Raw genomic sequence first — 15,708 nt, 5'->3', positions numbered from 1 at the left:
CTGACCCCGCCCCTCGCGGCACCACGTCCAATCAGAAGCTCGTCCTGCTCTAGCCCCGCGCATTCCGCCCGCCCATTGGCGGAGGCCGCTCCCCCGGCGCTGCCTCCATGGCGACGCGGCGGACGGGCACTCCAAGATGGCCGCCGAGCCGGGCGGCGGGCGCACCTGGCCCGCCCGCTGCTGCCGCCCGCCGCTCGCCGCCTTCACCGCCGGGCTCCTGCTGCTCCTGCCGCTCCTGCCGCTGCCTCCCTCCACCTCCGCCTCATCCTCCTGTGACCATCGCGTACCCAGCGGCGACCAGGTGGGGTGGCCGGGGGTCTTCAGGCGGCTGCGAGGGGTGTTGAGAGGCTCCCTTGTTGGCCGTTCCCGCTGTTGGATCCGTCCCTTCTCGGTTTTTCCGGGCCGGGCTGTGCCGGGTCTGGCCCCGCCGCCCCGGCTGTGGGTGCTAACGGCGGCGGGCGGGCGCGGAGCATCCCATTGCGGCGAGGGAAGGGCTGGAAGGGGCTGGCCCGGGCGAGAAGGAGCCGAGGGCCCGGGCCGCGGGCTGCTGTGTCAGTCCGGGTGAGCTGCCTCACCCAGCGCCCCGGGCCTCTCCCTGCCAGGTCGTCTATCAAGTTCCTCTAAAGGAAAATCACGTCTCGAAGAGAAACGTGGATCAACAGCTAAGGATTAAGATTGTATATGACAGAAGCGTTGAGGAGTGAGTATAATGGTGTGGCAGATTTTTTTTTTTTCCTATGGCTGAGAATGGAAACCTTGTGAACTAAAGCTCGTTTGTTTTGTTTTTAAAATATAGTTTGCTGCCTGAGAAAAGACACCTTATAAAGGTATGTTATATTTGCTTCCTCTTTTTGTTTGTATGTAATATAGATGAAATTAAGTTTAAGGCCGGTTTAACTAAAACCTCAAATGCCAGCAATTTAGTATTCCTCTAGTCCAGGAAACCAAAGCATTGTGTATAGATTATACCTCCATAATAAATAATTCCAGAGTTCTGCTGCATGGTGTTTGCTATATCTCAAAAGTATCAGTGAGGAATGTGTTTTTCAAAGCCTCTTTGAAGTACATTCTAATTAATACTGGTTTCCTTCCCATTTTCTGATTCCAATACCAACATATGGGAATACTGAAACAAAGTATTTCCTAAATATGTTCATAATAATTGAACTTCTTAGAGAGTCAGGTTTTCTCCTATTGTGCTATACCACAGTATCTAGCAAGTTTCATGTAACTTGGTAGTTAATGCCTTTGGGATGAGGTGTGTCTGCACTGTTACTGGGTGACTCTTGATTTTTGTCCTTTTCAGAACAAACTCTTCCCACAAGCTATATCTTATTTGGAGAAGACATTTCAAGTGCGCAAATCTGCTGGTGCTATATTGCTAAGCAGGTGTGTGAAAGTCTGATGAAAATCACTTGCTATATTTGATATTTAATGCTGTGCTGCATAGCCTTTAAGAGAAGATTAGAGTGTCAGAAATGCCCCGCTGAATCAGATCAGTGACCCATCTGATCCAGTGGCAGTGCCAATCTTCCATGAGCAAGATTTGTTGTATCAGAGATATTCAAAGAAGCTATACATGCTGCCAGTTCTCTTTTATGTGTACCCCCATTTATGAAGCTGGTTCTAATCTCTTTGAGCCTGTGGATGCTCCATTAACAGCTGGAAGCATTATGTCTTCTCTGGTAAGGCAATTAACAATTTTCACTGTGAACATTATGTCAAGTACCAACAGAGTGCTGTAAGACTATTCTCTAGTTCTCCTTTAATAATAAAAGCGTTGACTGTGTCACGTTTCATTGAAGGCAATGTGTGACAAACCAGTATTTAAGGAGGAAAGCTGACCCTCACAGATATTGCCAAAAAGCCTGTGCAGACCATACAAGGTGTGGGCCGGTTATAGTTCCAGAGAAACACCTCCAGGTAAGCTCAGCTGTCCAAGTGTTTCTTAATCTTTGAAATATTACTGTTTATGGTAATTAATGAAAAAGTGAACAGGTAACTTTCTCTTGTGTTTGCTGGAGATCACTAAGTCTGAATGAAAGAATAGAAAAACTTAAATGAGTGTGAGTTTCTGTAGTTTATGTTGCTGAATCCAAACTCAAATAAAAAAACTGGAACTGGTTACTGTCTTCTGAGCCTGTGTTCTAATGCCCTGAGAGATGAGATGATGTACTGAGAGGATGAGATTTGGAGCTTGTTAAATTGCCATTAGTCACTTCGTTCTTCAACTTGGTCAATGAGTTGGAATTTCACAAAGTTAATACTTGAATTTTGAAGACCTTGTTTGAAGAGGTTATCCACTGACTCAGGAGCATGGTGCAAGAAATGCTTCAGACTTGTTTTCTTGATTCAAATACAGTATGTGATCAGTAGATTTCTGGTTTTCTTTCTTTAACTTGGAAGTTTCAAGTGTATAATTAAAAACATAGATTACATGAGAAATGCTATTGCTACTTATGTATACTGGTTTTATGGGCCAAGATTTTTTTTTTTTTTTCATTTATAAGAAATACAGGGTGCTAATTCTGAGAAGCTTGACAGGCTTTTTTTGTTTGTTTTTTTAAAGTGGCCACCTTCCTTTTGTCTAATAAATCATAAGAGCTAGTCATTTGAAAGTTATTTGCTGGCTCTGGTTTTGTTTGCTGTTCTTCACAGGGTGTTTTCTTATCTTCTGCTGTCTTACAGCAGGATTTATTGTTGGCTTCAAGCTAATTGAATTTGCATAAGTGAAGTATTTTAATAGTTCCCTTTGAACACTGTAAAGCAATGCAGGGTGTACAATGACAGTGACTGGCACCGCAGGCCCACGGGCTCACCCGAGCAGGAAGGGGTTCGAGATGCTGACTTCGTGCTCTACGTTAGTGCTCTCACTACTGACAGGTGTGGCCATGAAAATATCATTGCGTATGCAGCCTACTGCCAACTGGAAGCTGAAATGGACAGGCAAGTATTCCCTCTGTTGCAAACTCTCTTTTTAATTAAACTTCCAAGTTTTTTGATTGTTCAGATGTGGAATTTGACTGTTTGCCTTTGTTGTATAACAAAGTAGGCGCCATCATGGGCAAGCACTGCATTTATGTAGAATCACAAACTCATCAAATAGTGCTTAACTTGCAGAGTTGAGGTACAGGACTCAAAGCTGATCCTCCACTGTTAATACCTAAACTTTTTCTCAAGATCCTGTTTCTCTTAAGGTGAATGTCATGATTTCACAAACTTAAAGAATGCAAGTTCCTACTTATATTTTGTTTCCATTTCAGTTGTAGTCACTGTCACAGTCTTTGTACCTCCTAGGATCTTACCTAAAATTCAGGTCCCTTGCACTATTGTCACTGACACCTGTGCAGAATACTGAATATAGAGATTGATTGACTCCATCCCACCCCTCCCCAGCACAACAGTAAACTCGTCACTGTGGTGTTAACAGATATTTATAAATTACTGTGAGGGACATATTTTTACGTTAGTCTGTATCTTCTTTAAATCTTCTGCTGCTTCAAGTGAATAATGATTTTAATTTTGTAGTATTTTACCAAACACTATTTAACTTTAAAACCGTCTTCCAGGCCAATAGCAGGATATGCTAACTTGTGTCCAAACATGATTTCAACGCAAGCTCAGGAATTTGTTGGCATGTTGTCTACAGTGAAACATGAGATAATCCATGCACTGGTAAGGGTTGATAAAATGTTGCCCTGAAATGGTTGCCTGCTTGCTCACATGCCTCCAGCTTGTTGCCAAGAGAAGATGTTTGGGGGAGGAATGCTCTTGCTTTGTATATTTCAGTTTGTGTTAATTGCCTTGGAGTGTTGTACTTCCAGTGTGTCTCTGGTGGGTGTGGGGACTCTTTCATGGTGTTTGTATATGAAAGTCTTACCAAAGGTTTCCATGTGCTTGTTTTTTGACTTGAAGGGTTTCTCTGCTGGACTGTTTGCATTTTATCGCGATGATGATGGAAAACCTTTGACACCAAGATATGCAGATGGACTTCCTCCTTTTAATGAAAGGTACTTTTTTGGACCTCTTGGTACTCCCACTGAAAGATGTTTTCATGTTGCTTTTTTCGGATGTATTCTTGCCTGCTAAAAATCCAAGTTCATTCCATTATTAGAGTGACTTTCCTTTATAATGTTCAAACAGTGGTGTGTGGTGACTTTCTAGTCTTTCTTTATTTATATAGAATTATATTATATAGAATTATTATAATCCTTATTGTTACATTGCCATTAAGCACTTAGATTATCCACATATACTATAAACTAAGACAGGATTTCATTCATCAGAAGGCTGGAAGTTAAGCCTTACGCCTTACAGTTATCCATGCTGTCTAATGTCAGTGCAGATCATTAACAAATTTATAGTTTTGCAGAATGGACAATGTGTGTAAATTGCTATGTGAATTTTCCGATTTGCTGCAGAATGAGCAATTTGCATTCTTTTTTTCTTTTTTTAGTTGGTATTGTAGATCTTCTTCTAGGAGATGGAAAGGTAGAAAGCTTCTTTTTACAATAGCAATACTGAGGGGTTTTATTTAATTTCTTACATTTTTGGTAACTGTAGAAAATGCGCCTTGAGTTTATAACTAATCTTACTTTGCCTTGTACAATAAACACATCTTTAAAAGGTGAAATGCTGCATAATAAAATTATTAAATTTAGAAAGCATGAGGGAGTATAGAGATTATCCATGATTCTGTTTCTTATGGATAGATCTTTGCACAGTAACACGTTTTTGTGGGAAGGATTTGTAACCAAACCTTCTCCTTACAGCCTAGGATTGTATCAGTGGAGCAATAAAGTTGTTCATAAAGCAGTGAGGCTGTGGGACATACGTGGTGGCAAAATGCTGCGCCATGCTGTTCATCTTCTGGTGACACCGCGGGTAGTCGTAAGTGTGCATTACCTTTCAAGCTTTGTATGCCGAGGTTGCCAGGACATTCTTGAGTCATAAGTATTTCTTATCCTTGAAGAAGTAATGGTCTAACACTGAATACCCTTCCCTGAAAATGTGGCCCAAAGCCTGTGCCATTAACATTGTGTAATTGAGAGGCTGTAGCTTAAGTAAAGTAGAGAATGGGTGACAGACAGTATGAAATAAATACATTTACTTAGTAAGAGAAAATGAAGGGACTGGAAGGTTAAGCAAAACTGATGTTTTGCTTTTGTTTTTAAGGATTAAATTCCTTAATCCTACTCTTTAGATGTTTTCCGACAGACTTAAGATACCTGCTCCTTTAATATTAATATTTCATCATGTTTAAATAGAAATTCCTCAAGAATTTTTGGAAATCTTTCTTGCTTCCTACACCTCAGACTCTCTCTTTGTGCCCCCAGCAGAACATATGCTCAAGTGTTAACAAATTGGATTTGGAAATAAGTCATAGTGTTAATCGTATTTGGCCACAAGTAATCTTTTTGTTTTAAATCTAAGACAGTATATAGAGCAAACATGGATTAATTGCCCCTGGTTTTGCTCATTTATTTCAAGGAGATGAGTAGATAGTGTGAAAGCCTTGCTGTTGGGGTGCTTGCTTAGTCACTCTCTGAGTAGAAAACAAAAGTGTAGAAAAAGAAATGCTGAAATACTTTTAATAGGTAATTCTAGAGCACTAGGACTGCATGTGGATATCCATCTCAGTATTTTGAGAGTTGTGTTGAAATGTTTTCTTTCTAGGAAGAAGCCCGAAAACATTTTAATTGTCCAATTCTAGAGGGAATGGAGCTTGAAAATCAAGGTGGCATGGGTACTGAGCTCAATCACTGGGAGAAGAGATTGTTGGAGGTTTGTGCTGATAGTAGGAATGGAAGGGAACGTGGAAATGTCTGCTCCTTGTGCCTTGATTTTTAGGTTTATTGTGGTACCTACTGGAGCCTTGAAAATGCAGGAGTATCAAATCTCATTGAAATGCATCACAAACAGTACTTGATACTTAAATATTTAAACGTCCAATTTCTAGATACATCTGTCTTTTGGCCTTCTTGCTAAGTGTCAGAGTATGAGATCAAGTGTTACTGAAAAGCTAAATGTCTCTTACTCCTGTTTGCCATTTATCCTTTTGGGAAGGTTTCTTCCCATTTTGGGGCAAAGGGGGTATTCCTTTGAGTCAATTGAGTTTTGTTGCCCTCTGCCTCTTAAATACTTCATTCTATTTATTACCTTGACTTCATCTTTTTTCACGTGCTCTGGCTTTAGCTTTTGCAGTGGCTCCTCCAGAACCCTGCCTGACCAAGGAAACACTGACTTCCCTCTTAACATTTAAGCTAATTTTTATTTGTAACTTAGCCCTGTGTGGTATTTTTGGCAGAGTTACATTGTCTAGTCATTGTTTTATGTAAACAAGAAGGGAAATGCTTCAGGACAGTCTTTTTATGAAGGAGTATGGGATTTGATTGTCAATAGTAAAAAGAGAACAGAAATAAAATGCTTTTTCCTAAGAAGCATTTTCTTACAATAATGATTTTGGGTGGCTTATCAATCATAACTGGTAACTTTCAGAATGAAGCAATGACTGGATCCCACACTCAGAACCGAGTCTTTTCCAGGATCACCTTAGCATTAATGGAAGACACAGGGTAAGAATTAAGAATGGGAGGGTGGGTTTTGGTTCATTTGTGTTTGGTTTGCATTGTACTTGATTTTATTTCAAATTGATGCACTTGTACTTACCCCTCTGCAGCAGAGTAGATTATCAGCATAATTAACTTTACATTAGATAAGGAGTCATACCTTGTATGTTACTTTTTCTTCATGTGTTTCAAAACCCATTTTTAATCTAGCCTTAAAAAGCCAGGCACTGCAATCCAAAGTGCTGTTTGTAGCATTTACTTTTTGTCTTACTGTAAGTCTTCTTTCAATTGCATGCAATACATATTGATTATTTTTTTTAGCTCTTCATGCAGATAGAAAATAGAAATTGTCTAAGGTTTCATTGAAAAATAGTGAAATCATAATGTGTTTTCCTATAGGAAGAAGGGGATGCAGCTTCCCTTTTTCATAAGGAGGCAGTTTCCCTTTTTCCCTTTGAAAACCTTAAGCCATAATATGAAATTCTTTGAACTGCTGTTTTATTAATCAGAACAGTAATTTTTGAAGTAACTATATTCTCATGTCAAAATACCTTTACAGATGGTATAAAGCGAATTACAGCATGGCAGAGAAATTAGACTGGGGACGCAATAAAGGCTGTGACTTTGTAATGAAGAGCTGCAAATTCTGGATTGACCAGAGGAGACAAAAGTAAGAATACAGTCTTAAAAAAAAATTTAAAATAAAGAGGAAATCCTGATGCTTGTTTACATTTGTCCTTCAAATGTAACTCAGTAAAAAGAGGTGGAAGTCAGTAGAAATGAGAAAGGAATGCTACCTTGCATCCCACCCAATTACAATAAATACAGAGGCAAACAGGGTGTAGAATGCATTTACACTATGAGAAGGCTGCACTTTAGGGAGGACAGGTAGGACTTACTCTGGAAGTGTTTGCCTTCTTATTTTGTCCCTTTTAATTGTGAATGCTGCCTGTGTCATTTTGCATTACTGGACTTTACTTAAAGCAACTGAAGGAGATAGCGTCTTCAAAACACAGCCTGCCTTGTTTGTTCCTTACAACCTTGTTTGTTCTTTACAATCCTCAAACATTTCTAGGACACAGATGCATAGTGGCACTGTTTTGCTTTTATGTTTTGTTCTTTAAAGTTTACAAAGCAGTGTCATTAAAACTAAATAGGTGAATGCGTTGTAACTTTGTTTGCTGGCTTGATATTCTTTAAATCAGAAAGGTCAAAACCAGACAAAAAAACTGACCTCCAGAGAAGTCAGTGCTTCTTTGTGTGATCGACTGAGTCTAGGGGAGAATGGGAGCAAACAGTCTTGACAGGCTACTTATGTAAAGCAGTTTAATTGATCTGATGTGATTGTTATTCTGGTTTTGTTTGTTTGCTTTTTGTTTTTGAGGAGGCAATTAATCAGTCCATACTGCGACACTTTGAGGAGTAATCCTTTGCATTTAACCTGCAGACAGGACCAAAGAGCAGTAGCAGTGTGCAACTTGCAGAAGTTTCCAAAGCAGTTACCTCAGGAATATCAGGTATAATCTATCCTACTTTACAAATAACTTAAGTGTTTTTATTGTCGAGCTTTGCAGCCTGATGATTGTATTTGTTTCAGTTTTGTTTCTTCTGAACTATCAGATGACAGTAGATACTGTGAAAAATGTCTACCTAGTTTATTACAAGGAGTTGGAAGACTGATAAAAACCCCTTGTGATCTTAATAAAAGAAAATTATGTTGCTTGGCTGTCTAGCCAAATGCCAGATAGAAATGTTGCTGTGTAACAGAAATCCCCCAAAATGTCTTGTTTGAGGGATTTCGTCCCCCAGTCTTCTGCCCTTTGTCACTGCACACTAGGAAATCTCTTCTGTTTACATGCCAAATAATTAATTATTACAAAGAGGGGAATCAGGGGCTGAAGCTGGGTGTGATACATGCAGATATGAATCTCTGCATTATTTATGTATTCTTAAATACTTCTGGCTCATCTGGTTCATGGGTATTGTAAGGTGCTGTTAATAGTATTCCTGAGTAGTAACAGCTGATGTTCTTGCAGCTGTAATGATTTGGTCTATTTAAAAACCGGCTGTACTCTTGCCTTTGCACAAACTGCTTCACTACTGTATTTTGTTTTGCAGTACTTTGACAATCTTAATGGAGTACCAGCAGAAGAATTGCCTTACTATGGTGGCTCAGTAGAAATTGCTGACTATTGTCCCTTTAGTCAGGAATTCAGCTGGCATTTAAGTGGTGAATTTCAACGCAGTTCAGACTGTAGAATAATTGAAAACCAGCCAGGTCAGTATTCAGGACTTCAGGGTGGTATTGCAGAGATTGCATTTGTTAATTTGTAATGGACTTGCTCCATATTCAAACTAATTGCATGTGAATTTTTTCACTCATGAAGTTTCACACCATCAGCTGTGTAAACACTGTGCTGTGGTAAGAAGCATAGCACAACTATTGTATACACGTATCTAATGCAGGAATTGCAGAAGGAGTGAACAGACACCCCAAATGACCCAAATACAAGGCAAAGAATGGCGATGGGGAGAGGGTTGTTTATTGAGTCTCTGAAACATGATTGCACTTTTCACCTTTGTAGGTTTTTTGTTCAAGGCCAGGGTCTTTGTGAGTTACCAGAAACTGGGCTTGTCTCCTAGTGTAGTGCATGGATGTTCAGTATTGCAGAGCTCCAGAATGCTGTAGGATATTACCTGTCTTTGCAGTTGTCTCAAAAACGAACACCCTCTGCCCTCAAACCAACAATCACAGCTGGCATTCCCTGAGGGCAAACATAGCCACTTTCTGATGGAAAGTGCTTGCTCATTCTGGGTTTTTTTTTGTGGTTAGTTGATATTTTTGTTTCTTAAATCTTGTGTTTCTTCCCATGTTATTTTCAAGATGGTATAATTTCCAAATTGATAATAGTTCAGTGTTTGAAATATTCCAAAAGTAAACCTTGAATTGCATGTGGAGACATTGGTTAGATAGCCTTTTATATTGATGTGGGCTTTCTGTTCCTCTGGTTAACTTGTAATTCAGTATATTCCTTCTACCTTAGATCCTACCAAAAACTATGGTGCAGAGAAATATGGACCAAACTCTGTATGTCTTATTCAGAAATCTGCTTTTGTTATGGAACAGTGCAGGAGGAAACTCAGTTACCCTGACTGGGGTAGTGGATGTTATCAAGTAAGTATTGTTGGGGTTTTGGTGGGTTTTCTTTTTTAATAGCCCTAAAGGGAAAAGTCGGGCTTAAAATGTAGGTTGTGACTGTTAGAACTTTGCACCTGCACACTGGACATTGTAATCTATAGATCGTGTAACGTACTTGGAAAACAATCTTCCAACAGTAAGCCTGTAATTTAGATAGTTAAGTGTGTGACTGCTGGGATGGCTTCCAGTCTCACTAGGGACATCATTTGTCTTACCCCATGACACTTTATCCTCAGGTAAGAAGGAGTACTTCCATGAAATCTTCTGTTGTTAAAGCTTAATATTAATTAGTCGTTCTGATTTTTCAGAGGTGGAAAGCACTGTGCACATGTCACTTCTCATTTTCTTTGGGACTATCTCACTAAGGGTGTCACATTCAGTAACTGCACAACTCTGCAAAAGCAGTCATTAGCAGAAGCCAAGTTTTACTCATTCTCAGCTGATGATCTGCATAATTGCACAAAAAGAGTATAGTCAGTGCATTGAAGCATTCCTGAGTCTTGTAGTTGCTCAGATTGCATTAAAATGCTTGCAGTTAATCTGTGCTTCTGATAAATCACTGTAGGTGCACAGTTTGTGGTAATTGGGAGTGGGGCTGTGGTCCAGCCTCATCCCCAATGGGCAGAGTTGTGAGAAGCAGTGAGCAGCACTGACAGCAATGAGCCATGGAGTGCCCAGGTGCACTGACCAACCACCAAAGGGAACAGAGGGCACCCAGGTGCAATGCATGAACATGAGGGGTATAAAAGGTTGGGCTAAAGAACAAGAAGGGCAGTTGACTGCAGCCTTCTGAAGTGGTCTGGTGTTACTCTGTATGGGTTGAAGCTTTCTGAAATTGGATGATGATACTGTGTGTATCATGGCTGTCTCAACTGCAACATATGCTGTAACCAGTCACAATAGAGACTTGACTCTTACTCTTTTATTTTAAGGTTTCTTGTTCTCCACAAGGGCTGCATGTGTGGGTCAAAGACACTGCGTACTTGTGCAGCCGCTCGGGCCAGGTGTTGACTGTGAGCATTCAGATGAATGGCTGGATACACGTTGGCAATCTGATTTGCCCAGCCTGTTCAGATTTCTGTGACTCCTGTCCCCCAGAGAGGGATCCTCCAGCTTCTAACTTAACAAGAGCTGCACCCATTGGTAGGTTGCCTTTTTTGCTGAAGTGAAACTTCAGTATTGAATATCTGAAAACGTCAAAGCTTTGTGTCAGCTCTGACTGTCAGGAAGAGGAAAGGGAGGCTATGGCTATTTTAAGATCCCAGGTGTAGGAGATAAAGGAAAATAGCAAAGGTGCCCTGTGTTTTGCTGTGCAGTCGTGCAGAATAGTGACTAACACAGGAGAAATGTGTCTGAAACATAACGCCTTCGTTTTGTGTGTCCTGGTAATCATCATCTCAGAAATCTAGCTTTAGCCTGGGAATTTATCAGGAAATCTGACCTGTGTTTTGAAGGCCATATTGTTATTATAATCTTAAAAATTATCACCTTGGTGGAAAGTTCTCTCTTGTATAACTTCCTATTGATAATGTTCATGTTGTAATGCAGAAAGATCAGAGTCAGTTTTCTTTTTGAGGAAGGCAAAAAGCTGATTTCACTAAATACCAGTTAATGCTTTGTCAAGAAGTTTGTTTTAACTCTTTAGTGGTTTTTAGTGTTCTCTTTGTTATTTTATCTTGTCTTTAAATGTGAAATTTATAATTTTTTTAATTTTTTTTTTTAATTTTAGACTTATGCTCCTGCTCATCCAGCCTGGTTGTAACCCTTTGGCTGCTGGTGGCCAACTTAGTTCCTCTGCTAACAGGATTGTTTCTCTGTGCATAGACTTGAGCTTGAGGCAAGAAGTTCTGAGATAATACCCATCCTGCTGCACTCTTTACTGTGGAGCACAGGGGTTCTGTCTCAGCAGGCAGCTCTCTCCTGCTGAACCTCATCTCCCCTGGCAAGTATTGCTGCACACAGTAGTCAGGGAGGTGCTAATGAAAACAGGCAGAGTTTTGAGGGGAGGAAAATTTACCTTGTCATCTCAATAAGTGCCAGTATTTTCCTGAATTGCAGCCTATGGTTTTTTTTGATGTAGTAACAAGATCCACTTTGCCAACTGTGTTAAACTACCTGGCAGCTCAGTCAAGATTTGAAATGAGAACTCTTCTGTAATAGAACTGAGGGCTGTTGTTTTTTTTTTTTTTTTTTGTTATGTCTGTTGTGTGATTGGTAGCAAAGCATACTCAAACTGGAAATATACCTCAGTGGTTTAGTCAAAAGCCATGTAAAAATCAGTTGTCATCACTGCTGATAACCAAGGCCTAAAGAGGCTGGTAATTTGTTTTGTTAATTCTTACTATTTATGGGGGAGGAAAGAATGTAATTGGATAAACCAGTGGTTGGCAGACACCTCCACAACTGTATTCTGCAGCTTTGAGCCCCCTCAAAATTCATACTAGGTAAAGCAGCTAATTCTTGGGGTTAATTACATCTTCCTAGATGCACAAAATGGAATTTCAGACTGGTAACCAGTACAACTGTCTAGAAATCCCATTTTCATTTAGCGTGTGCCAGTTCTACTGTGAAATTTAATGCATCACATTTGAATATCCTCTAGAGTTTGCTAGGCAAATGCATTTCAGTACTGATACTCAGACTGTAAATTTGGGATAGGATTTTGATGATTTTTTATTTTGTTGGCTTGTTTCTCAAATAATGGCATTATTGTTTTAAAACTAGTATGAATGTTACTGCAGATGTTCTCACTTCTTGTTGAAGAGCAAACCAGTAGAAATGGCAGCTATCATCTTACAGGATCATGCTGATGTCTCTAGACCAAAAACTATATTGAATGTGTAAGGGAAGCCTAATCTGTTTTCTTTTTTTTTCTTCCCTCTACTCTTTTTGGACATGTAAATACTATGTATTATTTGAGTATTTGTAGTAAGCTGAGAATCAGATGGTTTGAGCCACATGAGGGCACACCTTGCTACACAATTAATCACTTGATGACAAAACATACAAGAGGGAGGAAATGAGTAAAATCTGTCAAGGTAAGGACAGCTGCTGTATAGGACCCTTGTAAGGATGTTTCTATTTATTCTAACTATAATGTGTAACAAATAATCCTGTTCAGAGGTAAAGAAACTCTTTGTGGTTCAATCCACTGTCTGTCCTTTTAGGACAGTTTTCACTCCTGAAAAAGTGTTAAATTTAAGGGAGCAGACATGCCCATTGCACTAAAAAATGCAGATATAGGGAGAAAGATGATGTTGCTCTGCTTCTTAAATGTTCTGTGGTATTATAATTGTCAGTGACTGGATCCCTTTCGTAAATGGAAGGTAGGGAGATGAAGTAAAACTTAGCTACAATTATACTGCAATAATAGGACTTCCATCATGATTGTAAGAAATTCTTTGTGCCTACTGGACTTGATTTTGTTTTTTGGCTTTTTTTATTATTTAAGGAAACTTATGACACTGCTGAGGCAAGTAAGGTGCTACATTAAACTGTCTAAAGACATCACAGTTGAGAGCACCTTGCACTGGGCCAGTTCTCCTTCTTAACTGCAGGTTAAACTTGCTGTGAATTACACAAGGCCTAGGCTAGCCTTAAATCAGTGTCTCAGAGAAGCAATACAAGTCAGGACTCAAATGCTTTAAAATTGTACAAACTGAATTATTAAACACTCAGATTGGTAAGTGAACATTAATGATTTTAATATATCCACAAAACAGTCAATGTAAACTGATAGCTGGAAAACATAAAGGTTTGAGAATACATCTTAGGTCCCAGAGGTTGATATTTGTATTTTTTTGTCTGTTGTGCAATAATACAGTTGAAATGGTATCACTCAACAACAATGCTTTTGATACTTGAAAAGAAATTACTGGTTATTTTTTCTTACTGTGAAATGTTTGCACTGTCTGAACTTTCTGGTTAACTTTATAACTGTTAAACTTTTTAACTGGTGTTAATTTATTGTGCTCAGTATTTGATATGTTGGTCTCCTGTCTGTCTAAGTGTGAGATTTGTCATATTTAATTGAATATTTTTATCTTCTACACAGTTGTTTATCTTGAGGGCTTTTCTTCTTTTAATCTCTCTTCCTGAGAATTAACTGAAAGATGGGTTGGGAAGGTGATGCTTACCTACTTCTGAATTGTATGCATTAAGTAAAGAAAGGGGATGTAGTGCTTTGTATTGAATGGGAAAAATCCATTGGCCTGTTGGAGCTCTTGTGGTCAGGTTCACCAGTACCTGCTAAGCAGCTGCATCAGTGAATCCAGTGAAGTAAAACTGCTACTGCCTTAATAATCTGAGATTTCAGTCGTAATTTCTTTGTCGTGCAGCCCTTCAGCTGCCTGTGAACTGCAGAACTGGACGTGACTTTGGGGGGTTGGGCGTGGAAGGTACTTTAGTCAGAAAAATGCAACATCTTCTATCCCACCAGTGGGTTAGCAGCTGCTAGCAGCTGTAGCCTTGTGGGAACTGCCAGGAAATGTGTCAACTTAAACTGGCAATGGACTGGTAGCTGTCATAGAATATTTGAGTAAAGCTGACTACCTCAGTTCTGTTTGTCTTTGCATTCAGCTTTTAGCCTGCTGTGAACTTCCAGATCTTAACATGAATTAAGTAAAAACATGTCTCAGGTTTTTAAGAGCAAAATTACTACAGTAGGAAGCATAAGCCATTTTTGAGTATAGAACACAGCTGAAATTGTAGCTTAAGCAGATCAGTTATGTAGCCTTAATTGTAGTTTCTGTCATAAAATTCAGAATTCTTTTAAATAAATGCAAAGTTTGCTGTGTTAGGTGTCCTGACCACATGTGACCAGGCCTTCCTATTGCATCTCTTAAGTGTGAAAATTTGGGAATACAGCCCATTTAAGCCTTTGTGTTTCCACCAGAGAAGACTGGGCAGCAGGAGCCCTGGAAGTTGTGCTGAGATGCATGAGTTTGCTCATTTGTAACAGAAATATTTTCAGTGTATAGTGTCCACAGTTTTAACTTTATATTTTTTTAAAAATATTCCATGTTTGCTTAGGGATGTAAATTAATCTTGCAGTCTTTTTTTTGGTCCCAGTAGTTCAAATAATTTCAATTAGAAGTTGAAGCAAGTCATATTTTAGGAACATATTTTTTCTAGTGTTGCAATTATAAGGAGGAAGGATAGTTTTTGGAGAATGCAGCAAGTAAAATCACATGGAAAAGCAGCAATTCATTCCTTCTGAAATGAGTAGAGGTCTTGGGATACAGTCACGGCCCTTGATGTAGGTTAATTACTGAAAGAGAATTATATCCCCCACTAATTGACTGTCAGTCCAACGCAGCTCGTCCTTTTTGCTGAGCTCTAATAAACTGGGGAGACTGATGTCTGAGAGCAGACACCACAATCCCTTATGAGGCCAGTTCTTAAATCTTCCTGTCTGCAAATCTTTCTGCTTGATGATATTCAGTAGACAGGGAGGTGTACATCCTTCCTTCCCCAGATTTCCAAGGACTGACTTTCAGCCAGCTGAGCAGCTCAAGCTGTTTTTCCCTGCAAGACTGAACCCCTGTTTTTAGCTTGTCTGGATGTGTGGGTGCCTGCTTGCATGTATGTACTGCTCTGCAGGATTTGGGGCTGTTTGTGCACTGAATGATGTGATCTTACGCTACCAGGCTTCCAAAGTGCAAATGTTGCCTTTTTAATGTGAAGCTTACCTTGGAGATAAAACAACTGTTTTGAGAGAACTGGCTGACCTTGAACATGTGTTTCCTATTTTGGTACAGAATGTAAATATAGAACTAACTATTTTACACAGATTTTGGCTGGACTGAGATATAAGGGCTAATTTGTGTTATTTATGCAGTCAAAAAATCCTTATTTTACTGTTTAAAAAAGGTATGTCATGCAGCAGAAGAAAAAACTGTTCTTCAATAAAATATCTGTAGAATATTAATTCTTCTTGTC

General features: G+C 39.5%; 1 protein-coding gene across 1 annotated transcript; it reads left to right on the top strand.

The window, feature by feature from the left end:
• The first annotated feature begins 130 nt into the window (after positions 1–130).
• LMLN (leishmanolysin like peptidase) lies at positions 131–15,697 on the top strand. The gene is made up of 17 exons (XM_053982234.1): positions 131–301; positions 603–700; positions 797–827; positions 1,307–1,389; positions 1,806–1,923; positions 2,768–2,946; positions 3,570–3,675; positions 3,916–4,010; positions 4,773–4,890; positions 5,677–5,784; positions 6,499–6,575; positions 7,129–7,239; positions 7,954–8,086; positions 8,688–8,847; positions 9,614–9,744; positions 10,701–10,911; positions 11,498–15,697. The coding sequence occupies exons 1-17, from the start codon at positions 137–139 to the stop codon at positions 11,590–11,592; spliced, it is 2,019 nt and encodes a 672-aa protein (XP_053838209.1). The 5' UTR covers positions 131–136; the 3' UTR covers positions 11,593–15,697.
• The last annotated feature ends 11 nt before the right edge of the window (positions 15,698–15,708 follow it).

The sequence above is a fragment of the Vidua macroura genome, chromosome 7 (genome assembly GCF_024509145.1).
Source record: "Vidua macroura isolate BioBank_ID:100142 chromosome 7, ASM2450914v1, whole genome shotgun sequence".
Lineage (NCBI taxonomy): Eukaryota > Metazoa > Chordata > Aves > Passeriformes > Viduidae > Vidua > Vidua macroura.
The sequence above is the reverse complement of the archived record's forward strand: the minus strand, read 5'-3'. Positions and strand labels throughout refer to the sequence as shown.